This window comes from Salvia miltiorrhiza, chromosome 3 (genome assembly GCF_028751815.1).
Source record: "Salvia miltiorrhiza cultivar Shanhuang (shh) chromosome 3, IMPLAD_Smil_shh, whole genome shotgun sequence".
In the NCBI taxonomy this organism is placed as follows: Eukaryota; Viridiplantae; Streptophyta; class Magnoliopsida; order Lamiales; family Lamiaceae; genus Salvia; species Salvia miltiorrhiza.
In genome coordinates this window covers 35,511,961-35,530,538 of record NC_080389.1, presented here as the reverse complement: position 1 = coordinate 35,530,538, position 18,578 = coordinate 35,511,961, and the positions used below count along the sequence as shown (strand labels likewise).

At 37.2% G+C, this 18,578-nt stretch overlaps 1 protein-coding gene and 1 pseudogene across 1 annotated transcript; both read left to right on the top strand.

Moving 5' to 3' along the window:
- The first annotated feature begins 4,298 nt into the window (after window positions 1-4,298).
- LOC131016478 (importin subunit beta-1-like) lies at window positions 4,299-8,319 on the top strand. The gene is made up of 3 exons (XM_057945180.1): window positions 4,299-4,627; window positions 5,223-7,647; window positions 7,750-8,319. The coding sequence occupies exons 2-3, from the start codon at window positions 5,228-5,230 to the stop codon at window positions 7,952-7,954; spliced, it is 2,625 nt and encodes an 874-aa protein (XP_057801163.1). The 5' UTR covers window positions 4,299-4,627; window positions 5,223-5,227; the 3' UTR covers window positions 7,955-8,319.
- A 6,878-nt stretch (window positions 8,320-15,197) lies between these two features.
- On the top strand, window positions 15,198-17,687 carry LOC131018711 (dof zinc finger protein DOF4.6-like; annotated as a pseudogene).
- Window positions 17,688-18,578: the final 891 nt, after the last annotated feature.

Here is an 18,578-nt window from a genome sequence, read left to right as displayed (position 1 = left end):
TTTGGGAGTGTTTGATGAACTTTGGGAATGAAAAAGTTGATGAATTTTCGAGTTTGCTCTTGTCTGCACTGTTCTGTCTTGAGTCTTGAGTCTGACAGAGAGTTCGCCATTCCTCTGTTATGACAGAGAGTTCGTCATTCCTCTGCTCTGACTATTGATTCCTCTGACGAGTGATTCCTCTGACTATTGATTCCTCTGACTATTGATTCCTCTGACGAGTGATTCCTCTGACTAGTGATTCCTCTGACGAGTGATTCCTCTGACTAGTGATTTCTCTGTTCTGATATGTTGATTCATCTGGCTTCCCATTTCTCTGCTCTGACCGAGAATTCATTTCTCTGCTCTGGCAAGCATTTCTCTGCTCTGGCGAGAATTTCTCTGCTCTGGTCACCGAGTTTAACTTATGTTTGCTTGCTTGGGAAATGTGAAGTCATTTTGCAACCCTTTTGTACCTACTGTTTGGTGAGTTCTTGTTACCCAAACATCATGAAAATTTTATGAGAAGTATACAGAAGAGTCTTGAGCACATTGGTAACTTTCCAAGCCTTTTCGGCAATGGTTACTATTTTTCAAAATTTCGCAACTTTCAACTGCTCAAAACTGCCAATATGGTAGGCTGTAGGAGAACAGTCATATCTCCTAAATTACTTGGAGTTTTTCATCCTACTTCTTTTTGAATAAAACTAGACTCAAAGAGGTTTCAAATGGTATAGACTCCGACCCCAGTAGAGCTCTGTACTGAGTCTGGTGAGGTTTTGAAGTCGAGTCAGTGCAAAATGGAGTTTGTTTGTGATTTGTGTATGTGTGAGTTGTATGCTTATGTGTTTGTACATGCCTATGTGCTTGTTTGCTATGAGTATGGTCCGAGTTGAGAGTTAAATCGAGAGTAAGACGTGTGAATCCTTAGAAGTTGAGTATACCTAGGGATTTAGTTTTATTGGGTAGATAGACGTTGAGTGAGAAGTTATTGTTGAGACGAGATTGAATTTTAGTAATGAGTTCTAACTAAGGTTTGTTTTATCACATGAACCTTCGTGATGATGTTGATGATTTATGAAGACCCGAGCGAGACGAAGAAGTAAGTCACCTATTCCTATCCGAGCTTAAGCGAATGACTACAGGTGGGCAATACTTTGAGTATACGTATATCGTATGAGCTTTCTAAAATGATTTAATGATGTTATGAGCTTATTAAATGATGTTTGACAACTGTTTGACTTGCCAATTTTTTGATGTTGAGCTTGTATGTTACCCTCTACTGATGAGACGAATTCGGTCCTGCCACAAGCGGGATTTTGTGCACAAAGGTGACTGTGAGCCGTCTTCGGGTTGGCCGGTCACGGTACTTGAGAGGGAGGCCTACTTCTCAGTACCTTTGATAATGATGAGTTGTAGATGTGGTACATACATGTTAAGATCTTTGACTGCAGTCGTTTATTTATGATGTTATGATTATTAAAACTGCATGCACAGATTCATTTATGCTAACTTATTTCTGTGTATTGCTGAGATGTGGCAAGTTCCAAACATATAGCTCTAAGAGCGCCTTTCATGTTTTTCGGCGTTTGCCCACTGAGTATTATATACTCACGCCCTGCATATATTTCTAAATGTGCAGGCTAAGCAATGGAGCGAGATTGGACTGGTGCTGGTGGGGATTGTTTCATTGATGATGTTCTTTGCTGCTTTCCTTTGATGTTAGAGTCTTAAGGATGATATACTTTGCTTTCCTTCTGATATTGATAAAACCTTAGTGAGATGATACTTTATTCTTTCCTAATCAAGTAATATACTCGCGGTTATATGTCTTCATACATATAATTGTTACGCCTTTTGCTGTGATACTTTTGATATTATACTTCCTTATGGAAATTAAGTTGTACCTACTTTGCTTTTCTTCTTGAAATTCCTGATATTTAAGAAGTTATAACGATGTTGACGTATATACCCTTGAGCCGAATTATAATGCTTTGCCTTGGTATGTTTTGATGTGAGCTTCCACCCGATGTTCAGTTTAGTTTTATTATTCTTTATTCATTTATATTAGTCGTATCGATACTCGTACCCCGCTATCACTAGTGTTGGGAATCGGGCTGCGACAGAAGTGTAGAGAGAGATGAGAGAATAGAGAGAGCGATGGAACAGGGGCAGTATATTGTGAGGGATTTTGAGCTCATACAATTCTTCTTCAAATACAGCTTCTTGTTTTTTTTTTTTTTTTCCCAAAATCCAATGAGATTACATAAGATAATACTGTGTAACCGTATGATCAAAATTGTGAATCTAATTGGGGAATATTCATCTACCTATATTTGGTTTGATTTACTAATTTTAAATTGTTTAGTACATGCTAATGTTTAATAGAAATTGGTGTAATTTGAATTTGAGGTTATTTTCGTTTTGTTTAATTTGAAAATTTTATATACATTAATAAGTATGGTTTCATTAAACGTTGAAAATATACCAATTAAGCCCAAAATTCATTTTCGTTGCAAACTTTGAAAAGTTTAGTTATATACATCAACTTTATTAGCTGTTCAATTCTTACCCCGATTTCATTTTCGGTGATCAATTTTGGTATATTTTGCTGAGAAAAGTTCAATTATATACATCAACTTTATATTTTATGATTAGTTATTCAATCATTATCATCGGAATGGACCAAATTGATCACCAATAATAAAATTGGAGTTTAAATTAAACAACCAATAAAATTGGTGTATATAAATGACCTTTTCAAAGTTCAAGTCAAAAATTAATTTTGACTTAAATTGATGTATTTTCAAGAAATTAACCCAAAATAATATTCTATAGAAAATACATGAATCTAGTTTTTACAAAAAAAAAATAGAGTTAAAAAAATGTTTTTTTAGAAAATTATGAGTATTTTTACCGAGTCCAATACAAGATTGATGTAGTTACTAAGATATGGTGGAAAATTATATACTACATTTCACAAATAAGTTCTAAGTGATACACCATCCGTCTGCCATAAATATGTATAGTTGACCACGGCATGGGGCATAATAAAAAGTTGTTCAAAATATCAAATATTGATAGTGAAGAAAAGGTCCACATTGAGTAAAATTATGAAAATTATGTGTGGGGTAATGTTCAAAAATAGAGTGTATCATCAATGCGATTTCAATAGATTGATGCAACATAAAATAACATCGATTTTTTCTTATTTAAAATAATAAAATATAAATTAATACGATAATCCAATAAATTACATCACAATTTTGAAAATCCCAAAATGAATCCGAGATACTTTTCATATAAATATAAGACTACCCACAGTCGTGACACTCACCCAACCCAACCTTACTTCACTTTTTAATAAAATATTCATTTCTCTCTCATCCACCTACACAACCCACAATCTAACATAATTTTTACTCCCAATGGTGACACCAACCCAACCTACATATTTTTTCTTTTCTCTTTATTTTTAAATTATCTTAATATCTAAAATAAAATATAAATTTAAATTAAATATTTATTTATTATATTTAATAAATAAAATAAATATTTTTTTAAATTGTAATTATATTATAATTAAACATGGTCATTTATTATAATTGATATTTAACTCAATCACAAAGGAAGATTACAAGAATTAAACACACAACTGAAATTAAATATATCAAAGTACAATACGTGAAATTTAAAAATACAATTAGAAAATACAAATTACATATTTAATTGTCAGTGCCAAATTTTTCCCATATGTGTGCTCAATCAATTAGAAAAATTTGCAGAATCTTGAGGATTAGGATAATCTTGGGAGTTTTGATGATTTTGAAAATTTGGATAATAATAATTGGGATAATTTGGATCCATAATGAAAATATAGTGAAATGAAGAAAGAGAGAGTTTTTGTTTGGGTGTAAAAATATAGTGAAGTTAGGCTCTATTTATAGAGCAAAAAATAAGAAAAATTTTAATATAATTTTAATATATTTTTTATAAAGAAAAAACATTATAAAATTTTGTTTATTCAAATATTTAATCTACCACTTAAAATTTGACAAGTGGCATGGAAAGAGAAAAGTGGGAGGGCGTGACTTTGGGGCGGCAGATCCCCGAGGTCACCCAATTTTGATGACTTTGTAATTTTTTTTTATTCATCTTGTTTTGTCCTACATGTGTGACTCTCCCCAAAAGTCACGGTTGGGGGTAGTCTAATAAATTTGAAATTTTTAAAAACATTTCATATAATTCAAATTATTTTTAATAAAGCGAATATACTTTAGAATTTAATACGATATTTACATTTTAAATCTACCAAGTAAAAGTGGGGAAAAATGAATTTAGGGTTTTGGATGTCAGCGGTGCCGGGCATCGCGGGCAGCCTGAGTTGCTGCCCGTTATAAATTTATAAGCAACTCCTAACCCTTGCTCCCGCTTATTCCCTTCATTCGAAATCAGTTCCCTCATTCTCTCTCATACTCAATACAGACATCTGTGTTTTCCCTCACTAATTAAATTCGTATAATTTCTGTATTTATAGAATTGTAGAAGCATAAGTAAACAAGTATAGAGTTAAACTCCAAAGGCTTTAGAAGGAGGAGTGCACAAGGGAAAAACTTAGCTACTGCGGCTACAATTCCTAGTTATAATTAAGGTAAGTTTCCTGTTATTTAGATTTATGTGTTTCCGCATTGAGTTGATTTTTCGAGTTATTTTTGGTGTATTCGTTTAGGTAATAGGTTATAAGATCTGATGAATGGATCATTGGAGTTAGCTTATCTATCCTTTTGGGATTATTATTTCGATTTAAATTGTGGGTTGATGCTTTATAGGTTGTTTAGTGGAATCTAGTCTTAGGATCTGTTTGTTGATGTAATTGAGGTTACGGTGAAAGGTTTTAAGCTGCGGTCTGGCTTATGAATTGTTAGCCAAAATTAAGAAAGCTATAGTGTAATTTCATATGATTGAATAAGACATCGTTACTTCGTGATTTTTGGTGCCTGGTGTTGGTAATGATTTTGGGTTAATAGTGTTTCTGAGGTTGCTCTGTTGAGTTCTAACGTTGTGGTGATGGGCCTTCTACGCTATATCATCTTAATAGTCATTAACATTATTTTTGATCAACTTCTTTAATTTATATTTTGTCATACTGATGGCTTATACTTATTCTACACTATAGGGTTCTGATTATCTACATTTAATCATAAAATTATTGAGTGGTTTATCCTGAATATTTCTTTCTTGCATAGGAAAAATGTCATTTGATATTACCCAGTATCTATTAGCTGCTCAATCACCAGAGGCAAAGGTCCGAAAGGAAGCAGAGGCTATACTCTGTAAGTTTCGGGAGGAAAACTTGCCACAATATCTTTTGTCATTGTCTGTTGAGCTCTCGAATGATGGAAAGCCTATTGAGACTCGTAGACTTGCTGGTATTGTCCTTAAGAACGACTTGGGTGCTAAAGATTCTGCAACAAAAGAACAGCCTGTGCAACTATGGGTTCAAATTGACATTTCTTTTAAATCCCAAATAAAGAACTCTCTCTTGAACACCCTTGGATCTACTTTTCGTGAGGCCAGCCATACTGCTGCACAGGTTGTTGCTGAGATAGCTTCAATAGAAATCCCCCGAAAGGAGTGGCCCGAACTTGTTGGTTCACTCCTTGCCAACATGACTAGACCAGATGGATCCCCACCCTTGAGACAGGCTACCCTAGAAACACTTGGTTACGTATGTGAGGTAATTTCTGATGAAGATCTTGTGCAAGATGAAGTGAATGCAATTTTGACAGCTGTTGTTCAAGGTATGAATATAGCTGAGCTGAACCCTGAAGTTCGATTGGCTGCCACTAAAGCTTTGTATAATGCCCTTGAATTTGCTCGCACAAATTTTAACAATGAAATGGAGAGGAACTATATAATGAAGGTTATCTGTGATGCTGCCTTGGCAAAAGAGGTAGTGATCAGACAGGCTGCTTTTGAGTGTCTTGTTTCCATCGCCTCTACATACTACGAGGTGCTTGAACCTTACATGCAAAGGATCTTTGAGCTTACATCTAATGCAGTCAAAGGAGATGAGGAGGCTGTTGCCCTTCAAGCAGTAGAGTTTTGGAGCTCTATTTGTGATGAAGAATTAGAGATTCAAGACTACGAGGTCCCTGAAATTGGGGATTCAAGCGTGGAGCACTCACGCTTTATTGAAAAGGCTCTTCAGACTTTAGTTCCTCTGCTTCTTGAAACTCTACTTAAGCAGGATGAGGACCAAGATCAGGATGATGGAACTTGGAATCTAGCTATGGCTGGTGGTACATGTCTCTGTCTCATTGCTAAGACTGTTGGGGATGCTGTTGTTCCTCTGGTGATGCCTTTTGTTGAGGCCAATATATCAAAGACTGATTGGCGGTCCCGTGAGGCAGCTACTTATGCATTTGGTTCAATCCTTGAAGGTCCAAGCATTGAGAAGTTATCTCCAATGGTAAATGCTGGTTTGGATTTTCTGCTCAATTTAATGAATGATGAGAACATCCATGTAAAAGATACCACTGCATGGACCCTTAGTCGTATCTTTGAATTGCTACACTCACCAGCTACTGGTTTCTCTGTGATTACTCCGGCTAATCTCCAGAAGATTTTGGGAGTCTTATTGGGTAGTTTAAAAGATGCTCCAAATGTCTCGGAAAAGGTTTGTGGAGCTATCTATTTCCTTGCTCAGGGATATGAGGATGCTGGGCCAAGCTCTTCCCTGCTCACGCCTTACCTTCCAGATATCTTGAGTAGTTTAATTGCCACTGCCGAGCGAACAGACGGCAGTGACTCTAAACTCAGATCTTCTGCTTATGAAACCCTGAATGAGGTTGTTCGGTGTTCAAACCTTTCAGAGACATCTGAGATAATTGTCAAACTTCTCCCTGCTATCATGACGAAGTTGGAACAAACTCTACGTCTTCAGATAGTATCATCTGATGACAGGGAAAAGCAAGGAGATTTACAAGCCTCTCTGTGTGGCGTGCTTCAGGTTATTATTCAAAAACTAAGCAGTGCTGAGGAAACTAAGCCTATAATTATGCAGGTGGCGGACCAGATCATGGTACTTTTCCTAAGTGTTTTTGCTTGTCGTAGTACTACTGTTCATGAAGAAGCAATGTTGGCTATTGGAGCTCTTGCCTATGCCACTGGACCACGTTTTGAAATGTATATGAAAGAGTTCTACAAGTACCTAGAAATGGGTTTGCAAAATTTTGAGGAGCATCAGGTTTGTGCCATTTCAGTTGGGGTGGTTGGTGACATTTGTCGTGCTTTGGACGACAAGATCTTACCATATTGTGATGGGATCATGACACACCTCCTCAAGGATTTGTCAAGTGGTGAACTCCACCGCTCGGTTAAACCTCCCATATTCTCCTGCTTTGGTGACATTGCTCTTGCAATTGGTGAACACTTTGAGAAGTACATTGGTTTTGCTTTGCCGATGATGGAAAGTGCATCAGAAGTGTGCGCACAGATGGACTATAATGATGAGGAGATGGTAGACTATGGCAACCATCTTAGGCGCAGTATTTTTGAGGCTTATTCTGGAATTCTTCAAGGATTCAAAAATTCCAAAGCTGACCTTATGTTACCTCATGCCCCTCATCTCCTGCAGTTTGTTGAATTGGTTGCAAAAGATGAACAGAGGTATTACGATCATTCTATTTACATTTTCTTAATTGTTTGCTTTGCTTATTCTTTCATTCTATACATTCTTACAATGTGTTCTTATGTGACTCTGCTGCTCAGGGATGCTCATGTGACTAAGGCAGCAGTGGCAGTTCAGGGCGACCTAGCAGATGCACTTGGCTCGAATGTAAAAATGCTGTTCAAAGATACTAAATTTTGCTCAAATTTGTTATCTGAGTGCCTTCAGACAGATGACGAACAACTGAAATCAACAGCTACATGGGCCCAAGAGATGATAAGGCGAGCATTTTCTGATCGTAGCTAAGCATTTTCCTACATTGCTACTGTTTCTTATGCAATTGTGCTCCCTCTTTATCTTTTTGATTTGGTAAGGCCATATTTGTCAGTGTCCTCATAAGAATGAGGCCATGTTTGCTTGAGTCTTGTCTATGGTGGAGTGAAAGGGACTAAGCCCATGTTTGGTTGGGTAATTTTGGAGGTTGGAAAGGGATTCAATGAATTTAATTCATTATTTGTTTGGTTTGGGTAATGAGTTAACCCAATCAACCAATTTGTCACGCCTCAAAATAGAGGGGAAACAAAAGAAAGGAAATTCCTTACTAGCGATTCCTTTCGATTGTTAAACCAAACACTTCATAAAAGTAATAGTTATTGTTATCATTCCACCCATTTATTTGATTCCATTCCCTCTCCATTCCCCTACTCGAACCAAACGAGCACTAAAAATGATGAAATTGTTTCATTCATCGGCTGTTTATGACAAAATTTTGCGTCTGGTATGCATTGTCCACACCATGTTTCAGTGACCTGTTAATGAAGTTAGCATTTTTCGTGAAAAGGTGAAAGTTCATTTAAGAGTTACTATTTTGCTTTTCTGTGGCGTGGATTATAAATTGCAATTTTGAGTTCTATTTCATTTAAGATTGGCCCAACAATATAGGGTAGCTTAACGCACGCTCATTGCCCACGCCAAATTAAATTTTGGTTTGTTGTGATAATTTTAGTGACAAATTTTGGTTTGTTATAGAGTTTCAATCATTTACACAATAATTATAGAAACAATATACTCGCATGGCCATTTTGAAAAAAGAAACATAATATTTGGCCACTAATTAAAAAAAAACAAAATTTGGCTATTTTTTTTTTATGTTTTAGGATTGTTTTGCCTGGCGGATCAAATTTGGGTCGGATTCTGGTTTGCGCGCGAGTTAGACACATATGACATTATTAGTGTCATTAGTGCCATATATTCAGTGTTGCACGAATGATACTTATGGTCATATTAGTGTCATTAGTGCCATACGGATGGTACTTATGACCATATTAGTGTCATTAGTGGCATGTACCTAGGTACAGTTATATGACCATTTGGAATACTTCCCCGTAGGTTTAGATTATCGATTTAGGATTTAGATTATCCATTTAGGGTTTAAATTATCATTTATGGTTTAGATTTCTCATTTAGGGTTTAGATTCTTCATTTAGTGAGCTGCACGAATGATACTTATGGCTATATTAGTATCATTAGTGTCATATACTCTCTTATGTAGTGTTGCACGAATGATATTTATTGCTATATTAGTGCCATAAGTGAGATTCTTTCTATTTTGGGTGTCCCACCATAAGTGAGACTCTTTCTTTTTTGGATAAAAGTTTTATCCTTTAAACACAATTTTCACATTTTCACCTACACACAAAATATACCTTTTTTAATTCTCGTGCTCAAAAAAAGGGTCTCACTTATAGTAAGACGGAGAGAGTATCATATTAATATCATATTTGGTAAAATGCATTAAAATATCTATAAATTATACTCCCTCTGTCCCGCTATTCAAGTCTCGTTTCTTTTCGGCACGGAGATTAAGGAGACTAAAATTAAGAGTTAAATTGTGTCTTCAAAAAACTTAATGTTAGTTTAATTAAGCACCGCACCACCGCCGGTAAATCACCACCGCACCACCGCCTGTACCACCGCACCACCGCCGGTAAATCACCACAACCCAAATCGAACTTAGAAATCAAACGATTTCCCCCAACCAAATCTGCAACCCAAATTAGGGGTTATGGTTTTGCAGAGGGTTAGGGGAGATCAGAGGTGAGAGGCGGAGGCGGAGGAGATCAGATGGAGGAAAAAGGGCGGCGACGAGAATTGCTGTCGCTCAGCCAAGGGACAGATCCGGCAGGTGAGGGCGAAGGGCGAAGGGCGGCTTCCTCCCTTGACAGATCCGGCGGGTAGGGATGTCAATCCAGCCCGAAACCCGTGGGCCGACCCGAATAACCCGATAAAATTACAGGGTTAGGGCTGAAAAATTGTAGCCCGATAACGAATCGGGCTAATCGGGCTAGCCCGTTCGGGTTGGCGGGTTAAGGCGGGCCAGCCCGTCGGGTTATCGGGCCAGCCCGTCGGGCTGCATAATATTTAAAATAAAAAATAAAAAAATTAGGGTTTGAATGAATTGAATTGAAGTTTCACTCTCCAAATTGCGCCTCCATTCTTCACCCTCACTTACGCAGCCTTTTCACTCCATTCTTCACTGCACCACCGCCGACGGAGAGCCCATCCGCCACCACCGCCGGTTGCCTCGCCTCCACTCGCATCAGCCATCACCATCGACGGTCTGCTCAGCGGCCGCCCGGAACAGACGAAGCTCGAGTCGCTGTCTCACTTCACCGATTTCTACAGCGGGCAGCCGGCCACCACCACCTCCGGTTTCTTCACTACCCGTTGTCCGTAGTTCGTCTTCAATCCTTTGAAGTTTCAGGTATAGAGTATTAGAGGTTTCTCTCTATCTTTGCTAGCCACGAAAATGCAACATATATATGTAATATGCATCAATTTAATCTACTTTTTTTTTTTAAATGCGATAAAATTGGCTAGCCATGGCCTATGGACTTGTATTTTCTTTTCAGAATCAAGAGCAACATATTAAATATATACTATATACTCTTCGAAAGATTGGGGGATTTTAGGTGCTTTTATTTTTGTTGGGGGATTTGAATAGTATTTGATAATATACAAAATATGGTTGAAACTTATTTTTGTTGGGGGACTCTCTGCCAAACTTAATTAGCCTTTCTCTTTAATGTTGCTGCAAAGTGATTTTACAGCAAGTAAATATCAATTAAAGCCTAAATATATTTATATATATTTTGCTTTCGTAATTCTTTATTTGATGCAAAGGTATAAGATGGTATCCGAAGTACAGTTTATTCCACATTTAAATACTAATCTTTTCCTTGATTAATTAATGATTTATTTGCATATTAATTAATGATGATTGGTTACTATCTTATTTTAATATAATTTTGTTCATGTTGTATGTGTTAAAGACGGAGGACTCATCTCCAAGTGTTGATATGGAGAGTGGTGAAGAAGATGTCAAAATTCTTGACGATTCCAAGCCTAAGAAGAGACAAAAAACTTCTGAAGTTTGGAAAAACTTTTCAGAAGACAAACTTTAATTTGAAACTATTGTTGAATATTTTATTTTTATTTTTTTAACAAGTTGAACATTTTATTGTTATTAACTTATTTTATATGTTATGTGATCATGAATATCTTATATTTTTGTATTTCATGCTTTGTTATATAATTTATATCTATGTATATTTTATACATTATATATTAGATCATTAAGAATAATAAAATACAAATGATAATTTTATTTTTACACCTTTAAAACCTCCAACCCGATGGGCTAGCCCGAAACCCGAATGTTTAGGGTTAGGGTTGAAGATTTACAACCCGAAAAAACCTCCAACCCGATTAGCCCGCACCCGATTAACCCGTAACCCGATAGGGCTAGCCCGAAAACCCGATGGGCTGGCCCGATTGACATCCCTACCGGCGGGGGCGAAGGTCGAAGGACAGATCCGGCGGGGGCGGCAGGTGAGGGCGAAGGGCGAAGGGCGGCTTCCTCCCTTGACAGATCCGGCGGGGGCGAAGGACAGATCCGGCGAAGGGCGAAGGACAGATCCGGCGGGGGCGGCAGGTGAGGGCGAAGGGCGGCTTCCTCCGACGACGAGCAGGGGAAAGGCAAGTGGAGGAGAAGACGGCTAGGGCGGTGAAGGTGGAGGAGAAGGCTTCCTCCGGCGACGAGCAGACGACGGCGGTGGAGACTCAGGCGCAGAGAGAGAGACGAGAGAAAGAGAGATAGAGAATAGAGGGGAAATCAATTAATTAAGGGTTTATTAGTTGAATAATTAGTGATCTCATTTAATGTTAAGCATCCCCTTATTATTTCATTTTTAGGAAACGGGACATTATCGGTGGGACAACCCAAAAAGGAAAATGGGACTTGAATAGCGGGACGGAGGGAGTATATGTTATTTGGTATGAGGTATTAAGTTATATAAAGTTAAAGATAGTTATAATTGAGATTTGTATTAAGTATACTGCCTCCGTAGGTGGTATACAGAATCTCTCAAATTAGTATAATATTTTCGGGCTTTTAATTTATAAAGGGTCGTATGTTTTGTATTACTTCTTACCAAACAAAATATTAGAGTGTCATAGATATATTATACACCATAATCACTCGTATCAAACAAGCCTTATATATATTTAAAAAAATGTGCGAAAATAAATTTAATTTAAAGAGTAAAATTAAAATTGAAAAAAAACATAATATAATAACACTATTTCTAACTTTGTCTCTCCCTCTCCGTCCTTTTACCAGCTCTCTATTTTCTTGCTATTGAATTTTTTGTCATATCCTTTCATTTGAATATACTAGTACGTCCATTCGTGCGATGCACGACAAAATTGAATTAAATGATATATTTAAATAATTAAATAAATAATAAATATAAATATTAAACATAAACAAAATATTATAAATGCAAAATATGGTTTAAATTTATAAATGCAATTTTCAGTTATGTATAAAGTGTAATGATAATTATAGTTATTAAATTATTTGATAATGAATATTAATATTACACGTTATTATTATAGAAAATTTCACATAATAATAATAAATAAATATTTTCATACATAAACAAAAAGTTGTAAAATTTTAACAAAGAAAAAGAAAATAAAGTATTTTAAAATTTTAATAACCTATTCGTTTTAAATTCATTTTTAATGATTTTTATACCATATTAAAGATCTTCTGCCGAACTTAAATTAAGATGCACATTGAGAGCTCGTTTGATTTTTAGTAAAAGATTATGTAGGATGATTTGTAACCAGAATATTTAGCGTGGATAATGACAGATTATTAATACTGAGTTGGTGTTTGCTATCATGACTAAATACAGAATATCCTGGTTTAAGTTAATCCTAGGGGAGGTGGTATTATTAATCCTAAGAAATCTGGATTAATAATATTGGGTCGTCGAATTAAATCGGGTCATCCGCATTATTACTAAATAATACTCCCTCTATCCCATGGGCTTGTCCCATTTGGTTTCGGCACGGTTATTAAGGAGAGTATTAGTAGTGTTAAGTGTGTAGATAAAGTAGGAGAGAGAAGGAGAGAGAATGTGGTAAAGTAGGAGAGAGAAAGTGATAAAGTGATAAAGTGATAAAGTAAGAGGGTTATTTATAGAAATGAGACAAGATGGTGGGACAAACAAAAAAGGAATACGGGACAAGATCAATGGGATGGAGGGAGTACCAAATAGCTAGACTGATCTGTACTAAGGGGGGTGTATTGGTTGTGGAGTTTAATAGATTTCTATGGATTTTAAAAGTCTGGGTGTATTCGTTCAAGACTTTTAAAAGTCCATGTAAATTTGGGTGTATTCGTTTCAGACTTTTTAAAATCCATACAAATCTAGGTGTATTCGTTATTCCATTGACTTCAAATTCGGAATGACTTTCATGGATTTCATCCAAAAAATACACACAACGAAATCCGGCCAAGAACCACGAGAATTGAAATCCATGGAGTTTTGAGCGAGCGCTGAGTTCCAGCGGCCGCGGCCAAGAAGCCAGCGAGCGCCGGAACTCAGCACCCGTTGAGAAACTCCAGCGCTCGCTGGGTTTGAGCGTGCGCTGGGTTCCCAGCAGCCGCTGGGTTGCAGCGGTCGCTGGGCCCAGGCAGCCCAGCCCAGCAACGCCTTTAAATACCCCTCTTCGATTTTTTTCCCCTCTCACATTCGACGGACGCCTACAGCCCTTCAAAAAAGAATACAAGTTCATATTTTACTCAAATCCCAAACAAATACCCCCTAATTCATGCTCAATTCCGTGGAATTCATATTTTTTGGGGTTGCTTATGTTAAGAATTTGTCTATATTTTTTTATTTTCAGTTCATCATACATTATATTCATGTAAAATTGTATGATCATAAAAATATAATAACATGATTAAAATGTAATGAAAACATGAAACTCATGAATCAAATGCAAACATAATTCATGAAAACAAACATTAATCATTGTTCAAAAGATAAAATTATCCAAACTCATAAAACAATGTCAACATTAATATAAAAACTCAGAAACGTGGTCTCCAAGAATCCCACTGGCCCTGCAGCTCGGCAATCTGCTGGTCTTGTGCATCAAAGCGAGCATTCATATCATCCCTCATTGATGTCATCGATGAGTCAAAATGAGCTCGGAATGCTCCCATGGATGAATCAAAGTGTGCACGGAATGATGTGAGATCATTCTGAACCTGCTGATGGTAGTCTCTGGACATTGAACCACCAGCTGCTCGCTCTCCATTCCCCTCGTCTTCTTCCTCTGCCTCTTCGGCTTCCTCTTCAGCTTCTTCTTCGTTTTCCTCTTCTTCATCATCACCGGCGGTCCTAGATGGACCGGCACCAGGATCAATGCGGGGACGACGGCCTGCTGCAATCTCAGAGTGTATGTAATTAACTACACAACTCATCTTCTCATGAGGAACCAGCGTGTATTGGTCAGAAATCAATTGAGCTGCTCTGAGCTCACTATAATCAATGTACTCACCATGCAGCTCATCCTGACCATGCTGAGGCCTATCTGTCGCAGCAAGAACTCCATTCTTGTGTGCCAAACCAGTGATAATAGTAGCGAAAGAAGCATGGGCAGTAGGGCGCTTCTTCGCCCGAATCATAGCAACCCAAATAAACTGTGAGATGCACACTTTTGTGCCATCTAAAACACACTCCAGCAAAAATACCTCAACTGCATTCACCTTATTCGCCTGCTCCTTTCCAGACACATTATATGCAAGGAATTTATGAACAATAGCCAACGCCGGATCCTTAATGTACCCACTAGGCATACCCGAACTATCCCAATTATCACAGTCAGTCAATCGTTTCCACGCTTGATTAACATTCCATCCCCGAGTTTTATCAGATAATCCACCAATACTGAAACCAAAAACAGCTTTCATTCTAGCCAAACTAATGCGATACTCTCGCTCATACATCCTAACTTTAATCCATTTCATATCACCAGCCATTTCCACAGTAGTCATAAATTCATAACATAGAGGATCATACCCAGAAAATGCAATATTTTTAGCATACCATTTCATCCCTAGATTCTTCAAATACAAACCAACTTGCTGCTTAAGTTTCAAATCATTAATCAATTCCCAATCCAAGTAATGCGGAGGAGTAATGTAATTCTAGTTGAATTTCTTAAATATTTCTCCCTCTAATTCGCTTTGCAATACAAATGGACATTCATACCTTTCGCTCAAAGTAAGCTCCTCTCTACCGACGTTTGCGTTCTTCGTTCGGACCATTATATCGTTGAAGGTGATTTTAGAGGGTAGTGGTATGGAAGAATTGTAGTTGAAGGTGAATTTTTGGGTGGGAGGTTCTGGAGCGGCGCTGGGAGAGGAGAAGAATAAAAAAATTAGGGCACCAGCGTTCGCTGGCCCTTTATATAGTCAACCACTTACTCCCAGCGGTCGCTGGAACCCAGCGCTCGCTGGGTTTCCAGCGCTCGCTGGATTCCCAGCGGTCGCTGGGTTTCCAGCGGTGCTGGGACTCAGCGGGCATTGGCATCATGGATTTCAATTCCAAAATTATCCCCCAAATTCTTCGAAAATCAGTGAAAATCGGGGTGAAATCCAACCACGAATTCTTTGAAAGTCGTCTGGAATCTATGTGAATTCCATGGAATTTAAAATCCATGGACTTTTTAAAGTCTGTGGAAATCCACAACCAATACACCCCCCCTAAATTAGCTAATACAGTGTATTAGCCAATATCAAACACGCCCTGAATGTTTTTTCATAAAATAAATTTGACGATGTTTAGAAAAGAATTGAAATTACAAATAAAAAAGAGAACAAAATAGTAAAAAATTTGATAGGAGAAGGGAGAGAAAAAAATGGAGAGAAAAGATGGAGAGAGAAAACTCCTCTTTTATATATTATATAGATTTTGATTAATTTACCAACATATGTAAGTTAGATGATTATTTCACGTTTTAATTTATTTCTTGAATAAGTTAGATTAGTGAAGATTGAATTTGAATCATCATTCATCTATAATTTATAATATACTAGTGTTATATACGTGCGATGCATGGTATAAATAATCTATAATTTTTTTTATATATACAAAATGTTGATCTATAAGCTAATTATCAACACAAAGAATAATATCAAAAGGCAAATTACAATATATTGTACTAAATATTATATTTAAAATATTACATTATAAGTTGACTAACCTATGATAATTTAATCAATTCGAGTATTGTAGTTCACTAGTATTCCTTTATTTGTAATAGTGGGTGATTCAGTTATGAATTCGAATATCTTCATATCCCAATTAAAAAAAAAGATTTAATCAAGCACTTATTAATGAATAATTGTATAATATAATTGGATCATACTATTGAACAATCGGCCAAGATGAATACTATATTTCATCAATCATAATTATTATAAATACAAAGGATAATATACATAATTTATATTAATAGTAATATACAAAATTAATTATGAACTATAGTCTCATAACAATTTTATTATTTATTTTAATAGTAAAATACTCATAAGGGGCCCTCTAAAGAAATATATTTCTTTACACTTATAAGAGGACATCCAAGCAGTAAATACCAGTTTTGTTAATATAGAGGCTTATGGTTCAATCTCCACCGTTCTCATTCCCCATCTAAATTTTTTTACAAAATTCTTGTGTATTAGTGTACAAGAATCATTCAACTAACTTCACTCATTTGAACTCTTTTGCATTGAATCAAATAAGCCCCAAAGTCCAAAAATTTAAGCAATTAAACCCACGTGACAGACGACGTCTTCCGTCCGTTAGTTCTTTAATATTTTTTTTAGGTTAAGCACCACTTCCCCCCCCCCCATTTTGACACCCTCTATCGCCTTTAACACCCTGGAGTCAGAGTTGGCGCTGGTTACTAACTCAGTGTGTCAAAACTGAAGCAAATCGCCCTCCGCATTTTAACGTGCTTAACCACGTTAGAATTTTGTTTTTGCTTTTAACTATGATTTTAGGGTATTGGAGTTGTGAAACCTGCAATCGACAACTCAAACTCAAACTCAAGCTCAAAACCTAGCAATGGCAGTACAACATAGCAGCAGAGAAGAAGCCACGACCAGAAAAGGAGCAAGCTCTCAACTGCCCGAGATGCAATTCCACCAACACGAAATTCTGTTATTATAACAACTACAACCTCTCGCAACCTCGTTACTTCTGCAAGACTTGTCGGAGGTACTGAACCGAAGGCGGCTCCTTGAAGAAACGTGCTCGTCGGCGGCGGCTCTTGCAAGAACAAATGCTCCTCCCCGACGCTGCCCCTCTTTGATCCTAATTTCTCCCTTCAAAACCCTAAGATATAGGAAGGCCACGACCTCAATTTGGCCTATAATCCCTCTCATTACAATGTCATGTCCGAATTCATGGCGCTGCATCAAACCCTAGGAAACCCTAATTCCAAGCGCCACCACCATCATAACACGCCGCTGAGAAAGCTTCTCAAAATGAGGGAAGGGTTAAGCTTGTACATCTTTGACTCGGGGTTCCCGTTGTCGTCGACCGAATTTTCGGCGTAGGATTTCAAGCCGAGTTTGGGGTTTTCAATGGATGGGATGGATCATCCATTCTAACAAGGTTTAGCATTGTTAAGGGTGGGACGGTACGGTATACCTTAATAAATTGTTCATACCTTATACCTTACCTTTATATCCGGTATGAAAAAAATTCATACATTTACGTTACATTTACCTACAATATACCTTAGTCCGGTATACCTCAAATTACGGTATAAACATATCTCATACCTTTACCGTACCTTTATTTCGTCATACCGTATCGTATTTCGGTATACCGCGGTTTCGATATACGGTATCTTATTTCGGTATATCGCATTTACACGGTATATTGAATTTGATAAATTTTGGTACGATAATATCGATAATTTTGTTTTAAACTTGCTTACCTGATAAACATCTAATAAATATAATGTCAACAATAAAATTCAAACGCAATAAAATAAATTAAGTACAAAATTTGTTCCCGCCTCAACAATTTCACAAGTCTACAATATAACAACATCAACAATACTATAACTTAAAGGGTTAATTGCATCAAAATACTTGACCTTATTCCAAAATTTGGTTTTTTAACAAACTTTTTAATTGTAGCAAAAATTTAAACGAGCTTTCAATTGATAGCAATGTCCGTCCGAAGTAATTTTTCGGCCAAACTATATCTGAATTGGCAGCTGGAATGCCAATGTGGCATTAGAAATACACCCCCTCCCCCTCCCACGTCACCTCTCTCTCTCTCTCTTCCCCCATCCCCTATCCTCCTCCAACCCGGCGCCGCCGCGTCTTCTCCAGCCGGCGAACCCTCCGCAGCAACGGCCGCCGCCCCCAAATTCCCAACAACTCGCCGGACTTCCTCCCTCCACCGCCCAGATATCCAACAACCCGCCGCCCCCAAATCAGAAATTGAAGAATGAAGAAAAACTTCCAATTCTAGAAAAAACTTCAAAA

Coding starts and splice junctions, on each gene's coding strand:
- LOC131016478 (XM_057945180.1), top strand. CDS start 5,228: ATGTCATTTGATATTACCCAGTATCTATTAGCTGCTCAATCACCAGAG. Junction 7,648..7,749: donor GTTGCAAAAGATGAACAGAG/GTATTACGATCA, acceptor TCTGCTGCTCAG/GGATGCTCATGTGACTAAGG.